Raw genomic sequence first — 26,686 nt, forward strand, 5'->3', positions numbered from 1 at the left:
AATAACACCTATGTTTTAGGTTCATAAACAGTGGAGGTTAATAAATTATTTCTATTTATTATTTTTGTAATTATCTTTATTAAAGATAGGATTTATGTCAAATAAAAATATATTGTGTGATAAAATACTAGTTTATGAATTGTTCAGAGACATTAATAGTTTAAATATTATTTGTAAACTGACATAAAACTATAACCTGCTTATAACTTCCAAACAGCTGAAGGTAGAAAAGTGCAATTTTTTCTAAAATATTTTATGAAGAACATTGTACTATACTGGTTATATAGGTATAAGGGTTCAAACTTTGTGTTTTAAATAACCTCATATCATAAAGAATAATTCTAATATAAAATGTTACCAATATAAGTAGAGCTACCTCTGAGTGACTTGATCATTTTCTCAGTAATATTGTCCAACTTCCACATTTTCTCCTCTTCTTTAATCATATTATTAACTGTCTTTTCCGATTTTTCAGGCTTCACAAAGAATTATTTTTTCTTGAAACTTTATTCCTTTAGCAGTACGCTAATACCAGCTCAATCTGGTTTAATTGACATTGTGGAGATCTAATTACCATCATTCCACGATTTTCTGCAAATTTATATTTTTTGGAACATAGAGAATACGATTTTTGAATTTAGCCAATTCTTAAAATCCTTTTTAGTAGACAATTAAAATATTTTTTCAAGTTGTACCTCAAGTATTATCCTATGAAATAACATTTGTATAAATATAATCAATATCTATTACTAAGTCCACTGGATCATCAACACTTACATAAATGTTTTTCCGTAAGTTTTTAAAAAAATTGAATATTAATGTTTTTTCATCAACTGATGAAGGACCAATTTTTCTGCGTTTACGCGGACCTTCCAAAATTTCCATAATAACAATAGATTGCACAATACACAACCTCCTTACTATATGGAAAAACCTAAAATCGTATTTTCGGTGAAATTCCTCAGGAACAGATTCTTGGACTAAGTTGAAATTTTTGGAACCGTTGGTGATATTCATACTGAACACACTATTTACACGAACACTCACAAAAGTAAACTAAAACCAAATAAGTTAACATATCTGTTTTATACTGTAGTTCATCATTTCCCAGCGTGCCGATCCCCCAGACCTTTGAGTACTTTGAGAACTTACTGAGACTTAATAATTTGGGAGCTGATGTAAATGAAGAATATTTACAGTTAACAAAAATATGTATGGAACAAAACTATTTCTAGTACAACAAAAGTTCTTCAAAGAGATTGGAAGGAATATTTAACGGAATGGGTTTTACAATTAGCTGTAATTATGACGGGAGATATATTAGGCAGACTAAGATATCCGTTATTGTCCTGTTACAAAATTTATCCAATAATAAATTGTTGGATGCATATAAAAGCATTGAAATTGGTAAATGTAAGAAAAGCTTAAATAAGGACCAATTAGTTACAGCCCACTCTATAGTTTAGTAATCAAGGAATAAATGTGATGATTCCCTCCAAGGAGGTTTTCCCGTTGGAATTAATTTTCTCGGAAGGTTTATTGTTGGGCAAATTCAGTATAAAACAGGTAAATCAAGTTATTAGGTTTTAGTTCACCTTCAATCTCTGAAGACGATAACTTGGTTATAGAAACACGCGTCAGACATTGTAATTATGTGTGTTGGTGTAGTGGTAGTGTAAACAGTGTATTCAGTAAGAGATTCTTGGAATAAAACAAAATTTCTAAATTTTATTGGCAAATCGGTATTTATAGATCTTATGACAAGGCTGTGTAATCTTTAATACACCGGGTTTTGGGCTAGTCCAAACCTTTTTCTAGTGTCCTATACAGGTTACAGAAGACCGATAAAAGCTCGAAAACTCGTATCACCTTAGAAACATTTAGATTATTATGTAATAGTATTTAAAATAACCATACTAAGTTTTGGATTAGTAAGTAGGTACGTTTTATTACTCTCTAGTGCATAAAAATAAGAATTTTAAAAATTGCAGATTGCAACATTTGATTCGGCTTGTTACGTTTTTCTTCACACATTTTGAATATTCTTTTATTGACATATTGAGGCACAGTAATAAGTCACTTCTTATTTATTGATTCTAACATTCGAGTTTTTGAACAAATTCAAGTTATCTTCATGGCTTTCCTTTTGTTTTATATGATAGTTTTCATATAAATTCCTATTTTCTGGTTATTTGGGTAAAAGAACGAATAGAACTGATTCCTCTTTGGATATATTTCCAAAAATATAAATAAATTTTTTAAATGTTAGAGCATACGTTCCTTTTATTCAAATCTGCTCCTTCTTCAGTAATTTCATCTGTGTTCCCGTTTCCATCCTCATTTTATTTGTTTCCCACAGTTCTACAGATGCCAGGTTGGAGTTTCAACCACACCCAAAGAACTCAACCGGTACTCAACAAACAAGCTAATTCAACTCAACTGGGAATTTAGTTGAGGGCTCCAACCATCCTGGATTTCCATAGATAAGTCCCAGTCTTATATATATAGAAGTTTTTTTATTCGTTGTGCTCTTTTTTCAATAAATTTATTTGTTGCTGAAACTTTTTTTATTGTTTTAGCAATAAATATTAATTTGGATAATCGTGTCTGGGGATAGATCGTCTTTTTTTATTCATTTTTAACGTCGTTCGTTAAAAAGCTGGTGGCGTCCAATTTAATATTAACTGTTTACCCCATTTGAGTACCAATTATTTAAATTCTTTAATTGAGGCCAAATACCACTTCCTAAGGAAGAGTCTCCTGTCGAGGAATTAAGGTTGTTTTGCAAAACGAAACTAATATTTTTCATTCAATTTATTGAAGAATACATTAACAAACAATTATTGTACCATACGTTGTTTGACCAGCAACAACATTAATACTCTCGAAATAAAAGAATAAATAATATAAAAGTGTCATTGTCCTTTAAGTACCTCCTTAGATAAGCGCAAATACAAAAAAGTAAACTTTCAGTAACAGTAATAAATTGTACAAGTATTGTAGTGTACACAGTTTCAAATGTACAAGTTATAATGTAAACTACTGAACAAACTGTTAACTAACACTCACAATTACACTGTCTGCTGAACATTTCTGCAACATTTTCTTTCAAAACTGATAGTTCTGGTATGTTTGTAGTAAACAGTCTGTTCAGTATGAATTCAGTTACAACTTAATAATTTAAGTTAGTTTGAATTTTTTGCAAACTCTTACTAGATTGAAAATATTTGTTTTTGCAAACTTCAATCAATTAAGTATTTCAATTTTATTAATTGAACTTTTCAAATTAAAACTAACTTTGAAAGTATTTCAGCACATTATTCATTCATAACAGAAAAGATTTTAAATTGAAGAAAATGGTTATTTGAAGCACTAATACTACTAACAAACGAGTATAGCACAAAGTAGCAAAAACTAGTAACTGTAAATTAATTTCCTATACTGTTGTTTTCGAAATTTAGACTGTTTCTATTATCTACGAGGGCAGTTTTTTTTTAACATCCGATAAGCTATAAATAAAAGATAAGTTCATATAAAACAATAATTTTATTACTAAAAGATTAGTACAATTACAAAGAGATTGAGACATTTGTCATCTATGTGGACAAGCTTTTCAATACCCTCTTTAAAGAAAGTTGCCACCAATGAATTCAAGTAGTTCTTGACGTTGGTTTGAAAGCGCTTCCCACTAAGCCATGTCTTCATTTCAGGATTTAACCATTTTGTCAACTCGTTGAACCAGATTTACGTCCTTGGCCCCCTTCATCATGCACGTCATAAAACTTTCGACACCATTCACGCACAACACCATCACTCATGAAATTTTTCTTATACACACGATTCATTCTCTGATTGATTTCTGCAGCACTATAGCCTTCAGCCGGTAGAAAATGAAATACACTTCGCAATTCACACTTGGCGGGAGCATCAATTATGGCCGACATGTTTACGTGGATGTAGCACAACGCCGACTGACACTTGAATGTCAGTAATGGCGGAATGTGTAGTGCGAGAGCTTCGCAGTCGCCTACAACAAATGCCCACGTAGCGATCGGAGGTTGAAAAAAAGCGGCCCTCGTATAACAGGAGCCATCAATCTATATACCGTAAGTATCTGGCAATGTGACATCTTAATCACAATTTTCCAAACTGATGAAAACTTAAACTTTAAACACTTCTAATTTAAAAAAATCTCAATTAATAGATTTCATTAAGCTATTATAGGCCCTCGTGACTTATATATCTACATATGACCATGATATTCGTAGGCAATTGAACAATCATAATTTTAGGCCTAAATCCCGAGTACACAACGCTCGAAATAAGTTGAGAATAAAAGAGTCTCGATCTCCCCCCATGTCACGACTAGATTAAATGGCCCAGCACCATAAAGTGCCCACGCCAACGCGGTTAACTATAAATTACTTAAATATTTCAGGAATTATCAATGATTATATGTATTATGGTAAATGAATTTGAAATTTAAATTGTAACATTACCGAAATACTCAACAATATTTTCAAAAATCGAGGGCTTCCTATGTTTCGACATCAACTGCACAAGGAATATTGAATTTTTCTTCAAGATATTATTCGTACAAATACAAAAATGACAATTTGAAAACAGTTTGACTCCAGCTACAAAAAAAAATGATACCAGTAGATATACCTTGTTCAGAAATGCCACAGGGTAATAAATTATTTAAAAATTAGATCAAAGCTATTCAGAACAAGGTATTTCTCTATAATGGAAAACTAAATGAAGATAAATTAGTTATCATAGCAGTAAAAGAGCCTTAAATTGATTTTAATTAATTAATAGATTTATTATAAACTATAAACAAGGTATTAAATTTTTTCCCAAAACATTGGTGCAGCTGTGGGTGAGATACATCTTCAACTTGACAATATAAACAAAATGCCACTAGTTTACATTTGCCACTTTATGAATAACTAATAATTTAAATTACATTTTAGTACCAAAATAAAGTTGTTAGATATTTGTATATTTTTTTGTCTCCATATTAAATGAGGTTTTAATTTACTTACAAAAATTACTATGGAACAATTACATCTATATATATATATATATATATATATATATATATATATATATATATATATATGTATATATATATATCTATTTAATGTAAAATTAACACGCTGGTAAGCTCGCATGAACAAAGGTTGACTTTGAAATAGCTATCCTCTGCTTCACCAAATAACCACTTACTATTTCAGCTACATGATGGGGTTGATCCTCATGAATAGCATGGCCAGATTTTGCCAAAACTTGTAACTGGAATTTTCCTAAAAATTATTACATATAGACGTACCATAGAAATATGATATTTTGAAATAAGATTTAGTACAAAGACTGGCTGGTTCATATGCAACCGGGGCCATGGAATCATGCCCAACAGATGCACTAGGAGTGATTCTAGATCTATCACCTCTCCACATAGTACTGGATAGTGTTGCAGATAAAACATTGCTTAGAATGTTCAGAGATGGAATCATCAAAGAAAACTCATTACTAAATAATACTATAATAATACTAAATAATGTCCAACCTTGGGATATGCATCGAAAAAGTTAAGCTTTGGGAAAAACTTTACCTCAATAATAAACTGTAAAAGCAAGTGGAATCAAAACACCAAACAAGAAATAAACAGAAATACCATTAAATGGTATACAAACGGATCTAAAGCAGCAGACAAAAGTGGAATAGGAGTGTACGCGCCCAGAATCAGCACTCTTAAAGCCTTGGCTTTTGTGGTATCAGCTACAGGGGCTGGGACATGAGACACTTCTATGAAACTAAAACCAGAATAGATCTGTCGAATGTATCAACCTAAGTAAGAACAATCTACGAATACTAACAGGGGTTCTATTGGGGCACTGTCGCCTCAACGGATACCTGAAGACGCTAGACTTAGCAGATAATGAGGTGTGAAGATTTTAACGCTCAGAAGACAAAACCTTTATCCATATTCTCTCGAAAAGTGAAACACTAAGCAACTCCAAAGCTCTACACCTGGGAGAGCTTGAAATAGAAGACGGAGATCTCTAGTAATTACAGACATCCCACATTCTAGACTTTTTAAGAGGAATGGGATTGATGGATCAGCTGTAAACACTGGGTTCTGCAGTATCGCAGCAAGAAAAACGGACACAATAGATCCAAACTTACATACATAAATAAGATTTCAGGGATATATACCATCAATTATTATTATATTTAGAAAAATTTCAATCCAAAGAAATTTTTAAAATTTATAGAGCAGCTAGTATTTACACATCTATTCACATAAATTTCTCCATAACTTTTCAATAAATTCGTTTAGCAGAAAATGATTGCAATGAAACGAACAAACATAAATCAAATGCAACATTAAGGGGGGGTGAGGTTTTAATTTTTTTTTCTAAACGAATAGGTTGAGAATATTTTGTACAAACTTCAAGTCAATCCGAGTAAAAATAACGGATAAATTTTTTGTAGAAGGAAGGTTTTCATACTGAATAAACTGTTTACACCAACACTCACAATTACACTTTCTGACGCGCGTTTCGATAACCAAGTTATCGTCTTCAGATATTCAAGATAAACTGGTGATTCTGAATAAAAGATTCAATATTATTTAGAGATTCTAAAGACGATAACTTGGATATCGAAACGCGCATTTCACCGTGTAATTGTGAGTGTAGAAGTACAGAACAATGTGTTCAGTATAAATATCATCAACGGTTCCAGAAATTCTAACTTAGTTTAAAAAGTGGCTGTCAATCCAAAGTGATTATAGAGCACTCGAACTATTATAACGTTCTTATTATTTCGAATTTCGCTATGAAATTTCAGATGTTTTTTGAAAGTTAAAGGATTCGAAAAATATTTAAAAAATCAATCGTGAGTGTTGGCATAGTTTTGATGTAAACAATGTCTTCAGTATGAATATCGCCAACGGTAATCAAGAAGAAAAAACTTTTCGAGCAATAAAAAGACAAGTCATGGGTACTCCAATATTGTACAGAAAATGATTAATGTACTAAACTCCGACGTATCCAGGACAAAATCCGAGAAGATTGTCTGATAACATCAATGGTTTCCTTGAATTAACACAGTTGTGACATACTGAGAAATTGAAATATCAAAACTGATATGTCTATAGATCATTTGATCGATCGTAAAAATATTGGATACCGCACTATTTAACTAACTTGTGCTTCGCAATGCTGAAAAAGCTTCTTAAAAGTGCAGCAAAAAGGCTTTGTATAATATCTGCACAGAAGACATATAAAGGACTTATGCATTTGACCCAAACTGTCATCCACTACGAGGATGGTCCCAAAAGAGCCTGGCCCGACAAAGAAAACAGAAAATTTTGGAAAAAAAATATATTCATTTTTCAACATAAACTCTTTCTAGCTCCATACATTGGGTGTTCAATAAGTTCGATACCCTTATTATAATAAGAATCACCAAGCTCCTGAAAATAGTCATTAACTGCTGAAATCACCTTTTCATTGTTGTAAAATATCTGACCACCAAGCCTTTATTCAAGTCTGGAAGCAGAAAATAATCCAAGGGGGTGAATCTGATGAATGGGCTGCATGAGGTAGCAATTTAATATTTAATTCATTAATTTTGGCCATTACAATAATGGACCTGTGAGCTGGTGCATTGTCTTGACGAAACAACACTTTCTCCTTAGCCAAATGCCGCCTTTTTGCGTTAAACGTTATCAAGGTGTGTTGGAATTGGCCCTAATATAGAAGTTGCTCTTCTACAAGGTCGTGGAGGTTCCGTAGCCTTGTGCTTGGCCTTCTGGCTGAAAGGAGGAAAAGCGAACGACAATTGACCAGAAGAAGACGAAAAGGGGAAGCTTGTGTAAGCTCCTCTCGGTTTAGGGATATTTTGTATTTTTTTTGTTTTCCTATTTGTTTTTTTTTTAATTTTTTGTTTTTCTTTGATTAAAGTAGGGGGCGGGCGGTCTTGATACTTGATTTTTATACCATCCCGGTAGTTGCTCGTCACCCCTAGTAGAAAGCAACTACAATTTCCTTCGTTTTCCCGAATCCCTCTTCTTTTTCTATATATTTCTGGCATTGATGAGTCTACGTAAGTATAAGAATTCATGTTTTTTATTGGTGGTTTATTTTGAATTTTCACATACAAAAAACTTTGAATCGATTTTCCCAAAAACTTCATTTTTGAAGATCGTGAACATTAGAACTCAAAATCTACTGAACCGATTCTTTTGAAAATTTGAACATCACTTCTTCACATAAATCAATAGGTAATAAGGAAGAGTTTGTTTTTCTTTTTTTTTTAATTTTTTATAACAAATTAACCGCGATATTTGAAGCTAAAATCGCGTTTCTCACTTCCAAGTGCTGCAAAAAAAAAATAAAAAAAACTCTTCCTGATTACCTTCAAAAAAATTATATAGATAACCTTCTTTTCACTTTTAAATCCTCTCCTTCCTTAATATACAGGGTGCGCCAGAGAAACTTACTTATTTGAAAGGTCAATAAAAACAAAAGTACTTCAGATATTGTTTTAATAATTTTTTTATTTGAGAATACAATGTCCCAAGTTTTTTTTTCATTCAGTGCTGCAATTGACATCTGTTAAATGGCGACCTCCATTGTGTATACACTGATTTAGGCGATTTTGGAAGTTCGTCTCCACTATTCGCAGCATATCAATGGGTATGTTGGCAATGGCATCACGAATGTTGTTCTCCAAGTGAGCAATGACCCGTGGTCGATCGTCATAAGCCAGGGATTTAAAATAGCCCCGTAATAAAAATCCGGAGTTCTGGTGGTCCTTTGATGTCCAGGTCTGGGTTTAGCGACACTTCCGTACTCCTGAAATGAGGTAACCCACGACAGAATTGAATTACAGCCAGGAACAAGTCTGTGAGGAGGAATTTCAAAACGAGTGCGGAATGCACGTTTTGTTTCAACAATTGAGCGATTATTAGAAAAGTAACTCTCAACGGCGAATGCCCGTTGCTCTCTCGATCAGAGCATGATTGCAACTGACTAGAGGGGGGACTTCCCCCTCCGGATGCGCTTCCTCCCACTCCTCTACTCCCCCAACTCACTGCTCGGGAGTTTTTCCAAATAAGTAAGTTTCTCTGGCGCATCCGGTATAATAGAGTATACAGAAATTAATTAATTCAAAAAATAAGTTATTCTACAACAAATGAGAAATTTATGGAAAATAATATTCAATACAAAGCTTACCTTGCATCTGACCAACTGTTAAAGCTGTATCTAATCCGTGTATATTTGCCAATAACAAAAGTTTAGGTATACGTAAATCCAAAAATTTCTGCGATAAACCTTTAAACCAACCTGCCCAGAACTTCTCTGTTTTACTGAGATCAATCCTCCAAGTATACTGAGGCCCTCCCGATTCGACTTTAGCGACATTTGAATTTTTGAATAAATCAATTTTCTGATTTTTCGAAAGAGGTGGTTTACCGCAATCAACACAATTATCTGATTCTTGTGTGTGCACAGCTTCATCTTCCTCATTTTCAATAACTTCGGGAAGTTCTAAAGGGGAGTGAATGGTTCCCTTCATCAAATCGGATGATAATAATACTGACTCATCAATGTTATCACAATCATCTGCAGCTAATTTGCCAGTTTTGATGCTAAAATTTAATTGATTATTCATCAAAATGTATGTGTGTATCATAAGTTAATCACTTTAAAAACACTTATTTGTATCCTTTATATCCAGGCTGCTCAACCCCAGGCCCACGGGCCACACTGTGGCCGAAGGAATTTTAAGTGGCCCGCGACGCACATTATGGATCCAGTAGTACGCTGCATAAATTACATACGTGCAAAAACTCTTAACAGACGTCAATTCAGGCTATTATTTGAAGAACAAATCAGAAAATATGGAGAGTTACAACTGTATTGTGCTGTGCAATGGCTTTCAAGGGGCAGCATGTTGAAATATTTCTTCAACTTGCGACAACAGGTGTCGCAATTTTTAGAGCAGAAAGGGGTTTTACCATTCGAAGAATACATCCTGATTGAGAGATCTTGCATTTCTTGTAGACATTACGAATTACCTCAATAGTTTGAATCTCAAATTACAGGGTAAAGAGTGTTCACTTCCGACTATGTTTAATTTGATAAGCAGATTCAAAGCAAAATTGAATCTCTTTTCAATTGGCTCTCTTACCCACACTTAAACATTTGAAAGAGCTGCTTAATATTGTTTCTGTTAATTACTCTAAATACCAATCTAAAATTAAATGCTTATCACAGTCATTTGAGAGGAGATTTCAAGATTTCGAGAGTAAAAAACAAAATGTATAAATTTTTATAAATCCTTTCGTAATAAGTTTGGCTAAATAGTTACTTATCCTGCCAATAATCAATTGAACTGCTAAATCATGATACGTTGAAAAACCTTTTTGTTAACAAATTTTCTTCGAAAGTACAAAATTCTTCGTAAGATTTTGCAGATTTCTGGAAATTGGTAACAAATGGAGAATTTCCAGTAATAAATGATCTGGCGTTACAGTTTTTAAGTAGTTTTGGATCAACATGTGTATGCAAAAAGGTTTTTTCAGGCCTTAATTAGGTAAAAAATAAATACAGCACATCCTTAACTGAGCAACATATTTGTAACTTGTTGCTGTCAACGTCGGATTTGTAGCCAAACATAAGTAAATTATTAAAAGACAAACAACGGCGGAAATAACATTGATTGTATAAACAAATTACCCTAGATTTAGGTTTTGTTTCTTTATTAAGATTTTGGAATAATATACAATTTGTTCCTAATAAACAATAATTCAATTTTATTTTCTTAATTAAGTTTTTATTTCGATTGTCATGAGAGTAACTGAAACATGAAATATAAGTGGCCCGTCGTTAACTACTGAATCCACCGTTTGGCCCGATTTTTCGAAAGGTTGAGCAGCCTTGCTTTTTGTTATACATTCACCAATAATTGATCAAAGAAAATAAATTCAATTAGATCTACATACCTTACTATTTGCCCTGGCATTGAAACTCTAGCTGCTTCTAAATTATGAGTTTGGCCTCCTTTATAACTAGAAATTTGATAGAAAAATTATTCTGAGTAGCTCTAAAAATAATTTCACTCCAAGAATATATTATACAGAGTGAGTTTTATGTATACAACGCCTCAATTATCTTGGAAGTTTATTGAAAGTCACAATGGATCTTTTATCTGGAAAAGAACTAATTCGATATTTTAATGATTTGGGATATGGTGATAGGCGTAGAAGTCAACAAGAAACGTGTTATATCTTTAATAATTTATATCCTAACCGAAATCCCATTTAAAGATTTGTCTTCAGTTGATGGATTTGGATAAATATTTTACTGCACCAGTTTCGTAAAACTTTTTACTAACTTACTGACACTAGACATGTTGCGAGATTTGTATCAGTACATGAATTATTAAAGAATATTCAAATTAAACGAGTTTAGTCAATCGCAGCCATCTAAATGTATAATATTCATTGTAGCTTTGGTGGAGATACTGTAAATGTAGCTAAAGCTCTTAAATTATGGCATAGAGAATATTAAATGAAAAATAATCAGTATTTCTAAAAACACAAAATATATAACGTGATCCATTTGAAATAACAAAGTTCATTATTTTTCCGGAAAAAGGAAAGATCTGACAACAATGTAAATACCACCATAATACCCGCCGTATCACAACATCCTTGCGCACAAATTGATGCGTTCCATAATAAAACTCACTCTGTATATTAAAAAGTAAATTTCTTCAAAGTAATAAAACAAATAATACATAATAACAGCACTAGATGGTATACATATAAATAACAATTTTCATATTTAAACCTCAATATTATGAAATCAAACTGTCGTCGAGCAAGTTCCTACAAACACAGTTTATCTTTTTCATAATTCATAATGGATAGCAATTTTTAAACAATCTAAAACTCTATTTTTATTACCGTAAAATAACCTTTTCCTCGAATATAACCCCTTCCCCCATTCTAGTATCTCAAATATACCACCACAGACATAAGGTATTGCAGGCGCGCGGGTAATGTAACTTTCACTGTTTCATCCAGATAAATAAAAGGTTTGAAGGGGCCCTGACCTTCGACCAAGGTCAGCGCTGTCCACTTCGTTTCGCTCGTATCACATGATTGATTTCGAAGCTTACTCGAAGTCTGTTTTACACATGGATTTTGCTCAGTTTGAAAGATGTCAGAGAGAGAGAGAGAGAGAAATGTTTTATCCTCAAAAAATTTTTACAATTTGTAGCTTGTAAAAACTAAAAAACAAACATAAAAATTACTAAATAAAGATACAAATAGAATAAAATTTCAATATAGACAAGAAAGCCACAATGAATAACAAAATTATAGGTAATAGTAATAGGTAATGATTGATAAAAAATTTTGAAGCTTTTATATCTCAATAAAACAATAGTTTGAAAATGTTTTATACAAAGCACCCGGCATTTTTAAAACATTCCCTCCTCAGTCATTTTATTCTTATATATTAAGAATTGATTTTTAGTTTGATAAACGTTTGTGCGCGCCCGCTCCGCTTTGAAGACGCCCGCAATTTGTTAGTATGATAAGGCCCTTATATCCTCAAATTCAAAGCATGACATCTTGTCAAAGTGTAACACGGCATCCTATTATAATTATTATAAAGATATGAATTCATTATTTCTGATATTCTAAGTTCAAACTTTTTGTATGCTACTGTCATTTTTTTAATCATTAAAACTTAAAATCTGTCATAAATTTAGATGGAATGTAATATGGACTTATTAAAAAAAACAGTAATTAGATATAGGTTAATTTAATACCACAAATTTTGTTGCCAAATACACAATACCAGTTTATTACAGTTAAAAGTGGATAAGAGTCTTCCTTCACCATGATGAAAAGTAGCTTTGTTACACAGAAAACATAAATGTACAAAATTCAAAAGTTATTTCTTGAAAAACAAATACAATCTGTATCCAAGACTTAAATAGGGAACTTTTTTGATACATTTTCACCACCAAAAGTTATAAACAGTATAACTTACTTCTTAAATCAATTCTTGACTTACACCACTAGGGTTCAATCAGGCTCAGAATAACATTACATAATCTACCTCAATGAAGAAAAAATACATCAGAACGTATATATAATACATCTGTTCCAAATTAACTATTGTAGCTGAATGATTGACAAAAAACTTAAACTTACCACCACTGGATAGCATGAGGAAGACTTTTGAAATGAGAGGGTCTCCCTCTAAGGATACTTTGCATTGAGGACAATGCATCTAAAGCAGTGCCTTCAACTACGTCAATTACACAAAGCCCTACTACACAATCAATATGATGTGCTGCTTCTACTGCCACAGCACCTCCCATACTGTGTCCAAGTAACACAATTGGAGAAGGGTTTGTTTCAGTTAGTTTTGATGCAATTTCAACCACATCTCTATAAAATATTGATTTATTAGTAGAATTTATTTCTATATATATATATATATATGTATATATATATATATATATATAAATATAATATATATATATATATATATATATATATATATATATATATATATATATAAATATAATATATATATATATGTATATATATATATATATATATATATATATATATTAAACTTATTTAACATAATACTTACTGAGACAACATTTCTAATGATAAATCAGCATCGTTAGTTGTAGATGTATTTCCATGACCTCTTAAATCTATTGCTATTACTCTACAATTAATCAATTTTGATACTTCTTCCTTAAATAACATCAAAGTAAAATTTAGTAACATGCCTAACTTAAAAATCTGAACATCGAGAATAAAGCAGACCTTCCAATTTTTTTGGCTTTTGGTATGCATAATCCATTCAACCACACATATCATTTATACAGGCCCTATGAAAACTAATCTGTAGGAAATGTTGAGGAAGACCAACGAGATGAAATTACTTAGGTACATGTCATAGGGGTTTTTGATTACACATAATAATAGGTAAAGGTCAAGACATAGGTACCCAAGATAAATAATTATAACATCACTACTAATCTTCATTTTCTTGTTCACACTAATTGCACTACCTAATCAAAATGTGTGATTTGGTTTGTTTAAAAAATTTCCACAAAACAGTTCTATGTTGTAGAAACCTTTCAATTAAAAACAAGTAAATTTGAAAACCTGTTTATTGAATTTTTTATACAGGTAGCATATTCTTTAGAATATGTTTTATTCTGTGTTGAAATTAATTAATTTTCATTCGTTTTCCCCCATTTCTGCTCCATTTTGTTTTCATAAATAAGTTTAATCTGTATTAATTATGCATCCTATTGATATTCAGTTTTAACAGAATTATCTTAAACTGACAAGGATTATTATTTAATATGTCAATATTTTATATGAAAATATATCTATTCCGTTCAGATGTTTTTATCAGATTCATGTACTCCTGGAGCTCTATATATTAATAGAAAACATGGAAACCAGTGCTACAATTCTCAATTATGCAGTTAAAATTACTATCATTTAACTTCTTTTTGAAAGATAAGACTTACTGCGAATAGTGCCCAAGTTAAGCCAGAATATCCACCACCATGAAGGCATAATAAAATTGGCCCCTCAAATCCTTTTGTATATATATGAAATTTTCCACTTGTTATTTCCACTGTTTCTTCTTTTTCAAAATACTCCGTCCATTTAATTGGAGTATAATTTTTCACTGGTGTCAGGGTCTTGCTGTTAAAAATAGATTATGAAATATGAGAAATAAAATAAATTTTATATTTTTACCCAGGGCGCTTTCCTTGGAGTTTCAAAATCGATTTTCTAAGTTCAGACATATTGCAACTAATTATATGATCAACGACTGTATAAAATTTCACAATTTATATGTTAATGTACCTCTGTAGCAGCCTATATTTGTTTGGATTCAGATTGTCACACTTGTGATATGGTGTATGATGATTGGTAGAAACTCTTTAAACAATTATAACCATAGATAGAGGAAACACTTACGATTCATCTATACTATACTGACAACATAATATCTGAGTTTGACGTTTAATTGTAGTTTATTTAGTAGACGATTGCTAAATATTTGTATATCAATTTGTTTTGAAAATTTTATTCATTTCCTTTTAATTTGCGTAAAGATAATATGCGTTTTTCAAAATTCTGTTGACATTTTTTTAGGTTGATACTTCTGTAAAGTATACAGTGCCGTCTTCAAAAATTAAATAGCGTCAAATTTGATTCTTCTAAAAGTTTATTTATATTTATTGGTCCATTATACTTAATACATGATTCATGTAATATTCAGTAGCTAGGTTTATTCTCATTTTTTCGAGGATGTTCAGATAATATTTTACGTTTTACATTCTGTTTGAAGCTGTGTGTGTAATAGTATGAATATACAATACTATAAAAATGAAAGTGTTTGTACTTATTTTTTAATATCTTGTGCTTATAGATTAGTGTCTATTGGAATAGATTTTTGAAAAACCGAACTTTTTTATTTAATTAGTTTATTCTCCAGACTCCACTTTTTTATATAAATTGTTAATCGATCCGGATCTGCATTGTGAATTGTAACAGCAAAGTGAAGTTTGTCAAAAATGGCAAAGTAATGTGAATTGATTTCAAGAAGATTTCCATATGTAAAGGTTATCTATAGAAGAAGTATTTGAAAGATGAATGTCTGTTGATATATATAAACATTTTAGTTTAATTGAAAGGTTAAAATGTCAAAATAAGAATGTTTGTATAATTTATTAATTATGACAGATGGAGATAAATTATTTGAAAATAAAATTGGAGATGCTTGGGATAATTTTCACAATTGGTTATATTGCATATGTGTTGTAACATTTGATCTGGAACTAGGACAAGCTCTCGAGGTAAGCGTTTCAATTTGAAGCATTTTGTATTAAAGACCCACTTACTAGTTCTAAAATGAAATACTTTTTTATTAGAAATTTCTCTATGACAACCCAGTTACAATATCAATGGTTCAGAAATAATATTGCTTCTTTACTTCATCTGTTAGTCAGTGAAAATCGTGACTTTTTATTTGGGAAACAAATATAATTCATTGAGCTAGAATCTATACAGTACTTCATAAATAGGAATCACTCACTTAAGATTTATTCATAAAAAAAAATGTTTTAAAAACCAAGCTAAAGGTATTAATTATGAATTAACGACATGATATTGGGGAATTATCAAATTAATAGGAGGCAGGTTATAGATATTTCTGTCCAGATGCAAATGCCCTCTGCTTGATTTGCGACTCTGAGATTCTAGCTGAGCTCATGGCAAGATCATAAGGTTTTTGATCTAATGGATTCATTAATAGTAGGCAACTTGATACAAATCTGTTCTGGGATATTGTATTGTGACAGTCCCATGAGAATAATTGCTATGTACCACTTGCAATTTATAAAAGATACACAGAGATTTCATTATTTCATAGAAAGTAGAGTTGTAGTCTTTATGGGAAGGTTAATTTTTCTGCTGATTAGAAGATATTTTTAATAGATTCTTTGTAATTTTCTTTTTAGTTATTTGTGTCTGTACATTTAAATTTGCATTTCTATTATAAATAAATGTATGTTTTAAACATATATTGAATGTTATATATGATACTAGATAATTTTTTCAACAAAATAACTAATTAATTAAGATTTATCCAGCAATATTCATAACAGCTTTGAAATATAATATATAGAATGGGAATTCTCAAATCTAGTATCTATGATTGTGGCATTTAAAATATTCTTTAACTAAATCATGGATCAATATGGTTGTCAATATTTTTATTTATTTTCAGAGTATCTATCCCAAACATATTAACCTTACAAAACAAGAAATCTCAAATGTATGCTATTTGGCATTTCCCGATTCCAATTCTGGGTGTATGGGAGATACTAATTTTATTATAAGACTTCAGAATAATCAAGGTTCAAAAAACCTTAGTAATGAGCACCACAACTACAATTCCAAGTGCCCTACTGCGTTGCAGGTAGATGCCTCCTTCTATTGGGGATATGTATATTTTCGACAAGTCAAGGATATTACTTTGCCAAGGGGATATTTTCAAAAAGTGAGTAATATAATGGTATTTTTGAACTTTAAAAAGAGTTGTCATGTATATAATTGTTTTGAAGGTATATTTTTGATTAAGTACTACCTTATATGCTGAATATTTTCATGTATACATTGGAAACATAAATAGTCAATTGTAGATTTCCAAAAGAGGAAATAAATAAGTTGAATTACTACATTATACATTTATTTACCTTAAGTACTAATTAATGAACTACTATTGAGTAAATTCTTCATCAGCATTAATATTTTTAAAATATAGTATTGGATGACTAGAAGCTAAGAACCAGAAACTGCTTCAAATTTCGTAATTTGATAAATAATAAAATTCTTATTCAGTTTGAACCTATTTTATTTATTATCCAAACTCTAATTTGTTGTAGATAAAAGCATAGTTCTCAGTATAATATAGAAGCATTTTACCAGCTGTGTAAATTGAGTGTATGTTTAATTTTATCTTTGTTGCAGAGTGTTGTAATTCTTTCTTTTTTTCCATTCAACAACCTATTCAGTAAAATTTGTAGCTACATTGCTCCTGAATATTTTGAAAATGGAGATATTACTCTAGAAGCTGTATGTTATAATATTGAAAGATGGCCGCCTCCACGACCTGGCTCTACATTGAATTTACCATTGCTTGGCTCTGTTTTCCAGGTGAAAATATGTTTGAATCTAAATAATCTTGACTCTCTTTTAAGTAATTGTTTTAAGAAACATTTATTGATGTTTTTGACCTATTAGTATGCAAATTTAATGGATTTTAATGAATTTGTTTAATAATCGTGATCTTTTAGACATATATTCCTTTGTCCACATCAGCAAATTCCACATTGCCTTTACTCAGTGAACCTGGTGATAATCAAATACAAACTAATGTTGAAGATTTGAATTTATTCGAGATTCTTCAGCCAGTTTTATCACATATCCATCTATTGTGGGAATTGGTTATTGTTTCTGAACCCATAGTGGTAATGGCATCATCTCCAACTCATTGTTCTTCAATGGTATTGGCATTAACAAGGTAAGACCAAGTTAATTGAAACAAATATTTGTTGATATTTCAAATTAGAGTATAATTGTTCATATTAATATCATAAAAATTTAATACTTATGAATATTGAATAATTTTAGACTCATCAGTCCCTTACAATACTGTGGTGACTACCGCCCATATTTTACGATACATGACAGTGAATTTAAACAATTTACAAATAAAAGTCAGGGACCACCCCCTGTTATTCTTGGAGTTACTAATCCGTTTTTTGGAAAAACGTTACATCATTGGCCACATACAATAAGACTTAGTGACGATTTGGGTATGTTGAGATTTTTTCCTAATTGTCAATTACTAATTTGATATTTTCAGGACAAGCTCAGAAATACAAACTTAAGAAAACAGCTCCAACAAAAATGATTGATACTAGTCCTGGTGTGTTCACAGCTTACAAACCTTTATTACAAAAAGATAAAAACTTCATCAAAAAATTATTAAGTGGAATTAGCTCAAAACGGCCATTTGAGGTGCAATCTGCTCTGTTGAGGAGACATTTATTAGAACTAACTCAGAGTTTTATGATTCCTTTGGAGAGGTATATTGCTAGTCTCATGCCACTCCAGAAGAGTATTCATGCATTTAAAGTAAGTTGTTTTCCTCCTTATGTATTCAGTTTACTGGAATATATATTTTCACTAATAAATTTTTCAAACTCTTAGTTGCGACAACTTATATTTTTATTTTTTTATCTTAAAAAATATTGGAAATGGTTTTTTTTCTTTCAACCACTATTGTAGGGGATATAATTTGAAATGTAAATTTTTTTAAAGAAGAGGCTTACTTTAATAATGTATTTCCTCTTTTGTCGTCAATTAGAGCTTAACAGTATCTAGATATCATAGAGTGAAAATGATTCCCATTCACTCTTTCACCTCCACTATTTTTGGTTTTTGTTTTACAGTACTGAATTTCTCTCTGTCTCTCTCTTAAGTCTTCCATCATCTCTGTGTACCATTTTTCCCTTGGTCTTCCTTTTTTTTATTCCTCTTTGTTCTATGTCCATAATTTTTTTGTTGCTCTAAAATTTGGCACTCTGTATGGGACCCAGCCACTATATTTTTTTGGATCTCAATATTTTGCTTAGTTCTGCTTCTCCAAATAGATTCCTTATTTCATTACTTGTTCTTCTCAGCCATAATTATCCCTCCTTTTTACTTCCTAGTATCCTTCTGAGTATTTTTCTTTCCTATCTATCTAACTTCTCTTCCTTTGTTTTATTAATAATCCACGTTTCGCTGGTTTTAGTGTCCTTGTTCTGTTCAAACCGATTTTACCTACTATCTATTCTAATACTATATTGAACAGCGTAGTGGGTAACTGATAACGGATAATGCTCCTGTAAATTGTGTGGTGGATCTACTAATTCTTGTAACCCATTAAATAAAGGTCAGTGCTCTTAGCTAGCCATACTGTTACTTGGATTTCAATTGCTTGAAAGTAATTTTGGACAATTCTTGCGATAGGCAGTCAAGCACAATTTTCTCATGCCAAGGGAATTTAAGGATCTAATATTTCAAAATGTACCTAAGTATTGAATATTTCAAAGAACCAATTAAGAATTAAATGAACCCAAGAGATGAATACTTTCCCAATAATGTACCTGTGAGCATTAAAACCTCTTTAAGATGCTATTCCATACCATTATTCATCCGCCATCACATGCGTACCATGGTTGTATGTAGTATTGTGTAAACCTCAGAATAGACCAGATAGTCTTCCAAGTCGTCTATTCAATGTATCATTGCTTATTTCTTATTGATAACACTATAGGAAATATTAGCTAAGTGAAGTAGATGTTACCTTGCCTTAGAGTCACAGAAATTGATTCTGATTTCTGGTAGTATTAATGAGATATATACAAGAAAAAGGAGCTGATAAATTAATATTATGCTCGAAGTGAAGTTGAATATGTATTAAAAAAATAATAAAACTTTTATACTAATGAATGAAAAATAGAAAAGGAAACAGTGCAGAGAGGCTTGGTATATTATTGAAGCAACTAATTGGTGAACTATACAAAAAAAATGTACAGCATTTTGAGATAATTCTTGAAATAATTTCTATTTTATCAATCGCAGGCACCGCCATCACCTTTACCTTTCAACCCAGACTCATTTTTTGCAACTTTGGAAACCGCTGGACCTCAGTTAACTTTAAATAATACAGGAATTAAAGGAGATTGGGTGGCATTATACAAGAAATTCTTCAGATCTCCGAATTTCACAGCCTGGTTCAATGCTAGGTACAGTGATTTAACTTTGAAATTACAAGCTCTCCAGACTGAGGCCTTGTCAAATGCTGTAAGTATAAATCAAGAGATTATAATAAACAATTATTTCTGGTCTGAAGAAAATAAGCTGAAATCATATGGTTTGCAAAAAATATCATTCAGCATAATTTTCATCATTTTGTATTGAGTGCAAGATAAATTAAACATTTTAATAGACAAATATATAAGAAATACTTTGGCGGTGAAAAATAGTTGAATCTATGTGAAAAAGAAAAGTAAAAAAGTCGATGAAAAACTTTAGAAAGTTTACCTTTACCTAACGCGCGTCAGATAGTGAGTATTGGTGGTGTAAACAGTAAGTTCAGTATGAATATCATCAAAGGCTCCAGAAATTCCAACTTGAAAAAATTAGCTAACAGTGGAACATAACTTATTTTGCTACATAAAACTTATATTTATTAAAATTCTTTCATGAATAACATACTGTGGTAGTAAAATGCTTATGTGTGTTGTTGCTGTTGGTGATCAAATATGAAGATGGACATAGAAAGACTTATATTATGTTGTGAAATATGTCAATTATATAAAAGTTTCATGAATCCAAATACTATATTGTCGTAGTGACCAGAATTACCTCACATTTTTTTAGAGTGTATATTAATTTTTGAAGGATACATTAGAGATATCGGATCAATATTTATGTATCCTTTTTAATTTTTTTTGTATAGTGCAAAGGCAGAGCAAACCTTCACAACCAAAGCAACTTTACTATTAGCAATGATAGATATTAACTTACTAAACATGTTTCTCAAAAATTAGTATTGTAATGTTTTTCTTATTTATTTATACGATTCCTATTCGCGGAATTAATCAATAAACACTGTCTCTTACGTTCTTAATTTATTTAAATATTATACACTACACTTAACTAACTAACTAATAATTCACTTATCACTGTCACTTAACTAACTTGTATAATTTATTTAAATTCTCCGAGTACTTTGCTAATTTGTTCTGTTCACTACGACTATTTATTATAAACTGAACTAAACTTCTTTTATGTGAATAAAGAATTCTCCAAACTTCTAGAACATAAAGAATCAAAACATATAAATAAATAGACCTTCCTAGAAATTATTGAAAAGAAGCAATGTAAATAAATCGATTGCTCTAAAAAAACTTGAGTTCAAACGAATTCCACAATGTATAAAAAATATACGCCTTCGTCAAAATTGAAAATTCCATTGTAACCAAGCAGGACTTAAGTATCCATTTCACGAACTTGTTCATAATAGTATAATACTCTTCTAAGATATCACATAAATTAATATAAATCTTAAGAGGTCCATTTATATATTTAACTACTATTGAGTAAGAATTATTTTAAAGTTGCAAATTATTTATATACGGCTTTGCCCAATTGTGCCAACTCTTGTTAATCAAAGCTTTTAGTTTAGTAAGTGTGCTTTTTAAATATAAATTCCCATGAATTTTGCAAAATTTCCCGTGTGTTGTTTTCAATATTTAAGTGATTCTTGTAAAATGTGGGCTTTCATTATAAGATCAACTTTAATAATGAATATTGACCAGTATAACATACCCTGATGTTAAATATTGATTTTTATAAAATTTTTAGGATTTGAAGTTGTGGGCTCAAGGTCGACCGGAAGTAGAAATAGTAGACATGGTCCTGAGAATCCAAAATAATATTAAAAAATGTGATCAACATGTAATACCTGTGAGTTTAGCCATCAAAGAAAAACTCAATCATCGTTTAAATGAGATTGTATCAGGACTTCCCGACGACTTGAAAAATATTCTACATATTTCATGATATATGCTGAAAAAATCGAAACAAATTTATTTGTACTATTGTAGCAAATTTTATACGTTATACAAGGTTGTGACGTAATTGTTTCATGTTATGTCTTGATTGCAATAATTTCTTAGTTACCTACAATCTTTCAAATATTTATACAGATAAAAATATATTTTTGTTACACTTGAAAGTACAGTTAGATATTTAATTTTATGAATAAATATACAAGAAAAGTCATCAGCAAAAACCTGTGTAGCGAATATGCAGGAAAATATTAGAATATTAGAATGAGGGTATGAAAGTTTATGTACTTATGAAATGTACAGTATTTCAAACCAATCTGATAACTATTTTTTTTATAAACTTTGAACTATCTAGAATTGTTAGCGCCCCCACGAATATAATTTACAATTTTTACAATGATATGATAAAACTTGAGGAACAACTTGTTTAACTATTGTTTGAAATCCCGAACGAATACCCATCAAGGAGCACCGTCTGTGCAGATACCAACTAGCTTTGACCAATCAATTCCGTTTTCTTCAATAAAACGTTTCAAAGTTAAAAATACATCTTCGCCGCGAATAATGATCAAAGTATTCCCATTTTATATTATCGTCTTTTATGCAACGTGTAAATAGCAACAATTGCGAGCACGAAGCTACATCAGTCGAATCGTTTAATTGCGGCGTTAACATAAGACTTTTTTTAATATCAGAAATTACAGTTTGTCACTACTCATCTCTGCAATACGACTTGGAACTGTTGTATTGAAGTGTGAAATCTGCTTTATCTTGGCCATATGTTGTTCGCCAATTACAAGAGATACTGCATCATATAAGCAGATAGTGAGATCCTCTCCTATGGTATGAGATTTTTTGTTCACAGCAAAGCGATAAGAAATAACACTAAACTTATTTCATGTTATCACATCAAAATCCACAATAACAAAGAAATACTTATCAAAAAACTAAATTACAATATTAATGTTTATTTTTTAAGAGGCCTCCTTGCATAAAACAATAAAACAAATGAAATCACTTCACTAATTCAACGATACAATTCAAATGCGCACGTTGTCTGGCTGATAGCGGGCGGCAAGGAAAGGAGGTGCTCACTCGCACGAGCGGCGATGGCAGCGCGTAGTTGGCGCTCAGACTTGTCATTCTAAAATTCGACGTTTGTGACAACAACCGACTCATTGTTACCCTTCCGAAATACAAGTTTTACCACCGCGGTGGTAATTACCCCCCGGTTAGGAATCAATGGTCTAGACCCTATAAGATATCGGTTAGAGTATTCCAACGGAAACCATTGTATTAGTAAAGATATTTTCAAATATTTTGGAACCGAATAATGTTAGTTTTTCATATAGTTTCAGTTTTATTCCTTAAAAATTATATATTTAAAATATGTTTTTTCTTTCTGTATTTCTAAATCAAAAGTATATATAGCATAATATTAACAGATTTAAGTTAATGCTTTCAATCCACAAGTTCAAATCTAAGTGGTTTTATGGCTTCATGGCAATACCAAAGATCTACTGAAAACACTGTTTAGTACCGCTCCAATTACACTGTACTATGCGTGTTTCGATAATTTCGATTATCGTTTTCAGATAATCGAGGTAGATTGTTTAGGAAGTCGTTTTGATCTTATAGCCACACTGCTCCTATACCTAGAATATATTCTATATCTCGTTGTTCTGCTTCCAGTAGACTCGTCCAAAAGGAGTCTATTCTCCTGAGGTTTGTGTGTCTAACTTGTTAGCCATCATCTTAAGGTGATGTTTGACGTGGTAGTGAACTGTCAGAAGACCGACAATCAGTTTCATGTCATTTCTGCTCATTACGAGAAGTTTTTCAGACTTCTTAGTTGATATGAATCTTTTAGATTGTCTTGGTCCTGGAGTGTTTCTCCAGTGAGACTCCATCTGATTCTTCAGCCATCCGTACAGTTAATTATTGATGTGGTGTTTTATGAGATCTTGGTAAAGCTCTAGTCCTAGGTATGGAGTTGTTGCCTCTTTTTTGGCAAGGTCGACTGCTTCCTCATTACCTAGTATGTTCTGGTGCCTTGGTAGCCACATTAGGGTTACTTTGTTTCTGTTAAGTAGTGCTTTTAGATTTAGTTTACACTTCCACACTAGTTTGGGCGTGCATTCAGTATGTTTCAGGACCAGGAGAGAATGCGAATGTGCTTTTTAGAGATGTTTCTATCCATTCATTCCTGAGCACATTTGTCTATTGTTAGCAATTCTACCTGAAAAATGGTGAGTGGTTCTCCTAGTGGTAGGGGGAGCTTGCATTTTGGTCCACAAATGCTCAATCTAACTCCTTGCGCTAGCTTCGAACCGTCTGTGTATCAGAGATATACATTTAGAACGTTCGGAAGTTTTTTATTGACCCATGATTGTCTGCAATTAATTACCGCTAAATGTCTTCACTATAAGGTGAAGGGGAGGCAGGTTTAGTAGTGCATCTAAGACTGTTGTGGGACAGGTTGACAATGTCCCTGTAATACCCAGACAGATCATACTTTGAATCTTGTTCAGATTTTTCTGAGTTATTTGTTTAGTTTTTGACCACCAAGCAAGCGGCGCGTATTTGGTGAAGTGTTTCATGACTGTTGGTATATTTAATATACTATCTTAGACTTTAGTCCCCATGTCTTGCCAACAAGCTTGCGTCAAGTCCATTTAGCCGCAGTGACTTTTAACTCTTATTTATTTTAATTCATCAGGTATCAATTTAGTCCCATTAAAGATAGATGCGCTTATATTTGCGCACCAAATTAAACAGTAATTGGTTTTTGGAAACTGTGTCGTTGTTATCCACACACATCTCATTCAGTATAATTATTGGTGAAGTGATATAAAATAGTGTGTTCATCAGGGTGTTTCCAAAAATTTCAACTCAATTGCAAATCTTTTTATACTTCTTGTATATTGTTGAAAAGTTGTTTTATTGTATTCGAGAGACTATTACTTTGAACGATGTTCTATTCTGTTGAGTCTTCTTCTATCTTAGTTTCAAAACGATTGAGTCCATCATTCAGAGCAATATTTTTATTGATAACTTGTGTATATGAAAAGTGTCCATTCCTTTGGTGCTGATGAACAATTGAATCAGACGAAGTATATTTCGCTAAATTTTTTTCAAATTGATGAAACTTTTTGATAAATACTATTTTTCAGTACCGTCCATTCATTACTTGTTTGGAGATATTAAGATGAAATTGATTCTGTATGTTTCAATGGAATAATTCAGATGTGCTCATTCAATGAATTATTTTTAGATTTATTACATTTGAAAGAAAATACTTTGAACTAAAATCCGGCTTGCCAAGATATTTTTTTACACTGAAAGTTAATTTTCAATGTAATACTAAATTTGGTTTCAGAAATGAATGAACTATTATGTTACAGTTTTATTCCTGTCGATTGAACAATTTTTTATAAGTGTTTAAGCATGTATATAAATTAAATAGTTTATTTTGTAATAAATATCTCTTTTATTTCACCCTCTACTAATAACACCTTTTCATAGGAAGCAAGTAGAAAGATTTGCAAATTGTTTAATAATAAATTTAATGCTTTTATGTGATCTTTTTTGGAATATGAAATCCCACAGTTTTGTGTGGGGAGGAAGAGAGGTCATGACTGATAGATGACAATTTGCTAGTCATATGTAGATCCACAACTCTTAATTTTACTATTATATATTATAATTACTATAAAATTATATTACTATATATTATAACTGTACATTATTTGTGCACTTGGGTGAAATAAATATCGCTTTGATTTAACCTAGATATTACTACTGTCCTTTTGAAAGACATGCAAAAATTACGAAGTGGGCGACATCTGTTTATTTTCTTTCATACTTCAATAGAGTTGAGCAACAACAACGTCAGAATATGAACTAATTTTATTGTTTTATAAACAATATAAAGTGTTATTTGAAATTTTAGTCTGAAATATACCTATTTAAAGTGGTTTTCTGAGATAATAACCTCACATCACACTAAAAACGTGGTAAAAGGTGTAGTGTTACAAATTTACATGTTAAAATCCTATTCTACTAGCCAATAAAACTCTTTTTGAAACTTATGTATAGAGTTGGGGTCTCGTATACACTGCGAACCAAAGGATCTATTTTGTCCCCTTTTTTTGTTGTGATACCGGGGAACGCAGTGTTTACAGCTGATCTGTTAATCCCACTCCTTTTTTGGTGTAGATATTCAAATCTCTTCCTCCCGTATTTACATGAACAAATGCATTTCGAATCTTCAACTACATCATTCAGATTAATTGTTATCTCATGAGGCTGTGAGGTTAGGCCTGACGTCTGGAGACACAAACTTTTAATAGTTTTTGAATTCTAGGCCACATAATACTATAGGAATGAGGTATGTGCCGCTTTGAAAACC

General features: G+C 31.4%; 2 protein-coding genes across 2 annotated transcripts; one reads left to right on the top strand and one right to left on the bottom strand.

Annotated features, from left to right (window-relative positions):
• Window positions 1–2,799: 2,799 nt before the first annotated feature.
• LOC130902067 (protein phosphatase methylesterase 1) lies at window positions 2,800–15,223 on the bottom strand. The gene is made up of 7 exons (XM_057813877.1): window positions 14,837–15,223; window positions 14,602–14,782; window positions 13,701–13,810; window positions 13,250–13,489; window positions 11,024–11,089; window positions 9,252–9,667; window positions 2,800–5,309 (listed from the first exon to the last, which is right to left on the bottom strand). Exons 1-7 carry the CDS (start codon window positions 14,884–14,886, stop codon window positions 5,155–5,157), a joined length of 1,218 nt encoding a protein of 405 aa, XP_057669860.1. The 5' UTR covers window positions 14,887–15,223; the 3' UTR covers window positions 2,800–5,154.
• LOC130902049 (protein DENND6A) lies at window positions 15,092–25,757 on the top strand. The gene is made up of 8 exons (XM_057813853.1): window positions 15,092–15,942; window positions 16,875–17,147; window positions 17,618–17,803; window positions 17,944–18,170; window positions 18,281–18,465; window positions 18,516–18,787; window positions 20,282–20,503; window positions 22,070–25,757. The coding sequence occupies exons 1-8, from the start codon at window positions 15,823–15,825 to the stop codon at window positions 22,265–22,267; spliced, it is 1,683 nt and encodes a 560-aa protein (XP_057669836.1). The 5' UTR covers window positions 15,092–15,822; the 3' UTR covers window positions 22,268–25,757.
• Window positions 25,758–26,686: the final 929 nt, after the last annotated feature.

The sequence above is a fragment of the Diorhabda carinulata genome, chromosome 1 (genome assembly GCF_026250575.1).
Source record: "Diorhabda carinulata isolate Delta chromosome 1, icDioCari1.1, whole genome shotgun sequence".
NCBI classification, from domain to species: domain Eukaryota; kingdom Metazoa; phylum Arthropoda; class Insecta; order Coleoptera; family Chrysomelidae; genus Diorhabda; species Diorhabda carinulata.

Excerpts from the sequence above, each read along its gene's own strand:
- LOC130902067 (XM_057813877.1), bottom strand. The coding sequence starts at position 14,886 with ATGTCTGAACTTAGAAAATCGATTTTGAAACTCCAAGGAAAGCGCCCT. Across the intron at positions 13,811-14,601 it reads TAACTTGGGCACTATTCGCA|GAAGAAGTATCAAAATTGAT; the intron begins GTAAGTCTTATC and ends ATGTTATTTAAG. Across the intron at positions 13,490-13,700 it reads TCATTAGAAATGTTGTCTCA|AGATGTGGTTGAAATTGCAT; the intron begins GTAAGTATTATG and ends AATATTTTATAG.
- LOC130902049 (XM_057813853.1), top strand. The coding sequence starts at position 15,823 with ATGACAGATGGAGATAAATTATTTGAAAATAAAATTGGAGATGCTTGG. Across the intron at positions 17,804-17,943 it reads TGCTTGGCTCTGTTTTCCAG|ACATATATTCCTTTGTCCAC; the intron begins GTGAAAATATGT and ends GTGATCTTTTAG. Across the intron at positions 18,171-18,280 it reads ATGGTATTGGCATTAACAAG|ACTCATCAGTCCCTTACAAT; the intron begins GTAAGACCAAGT and ends GAATAATTTTAG.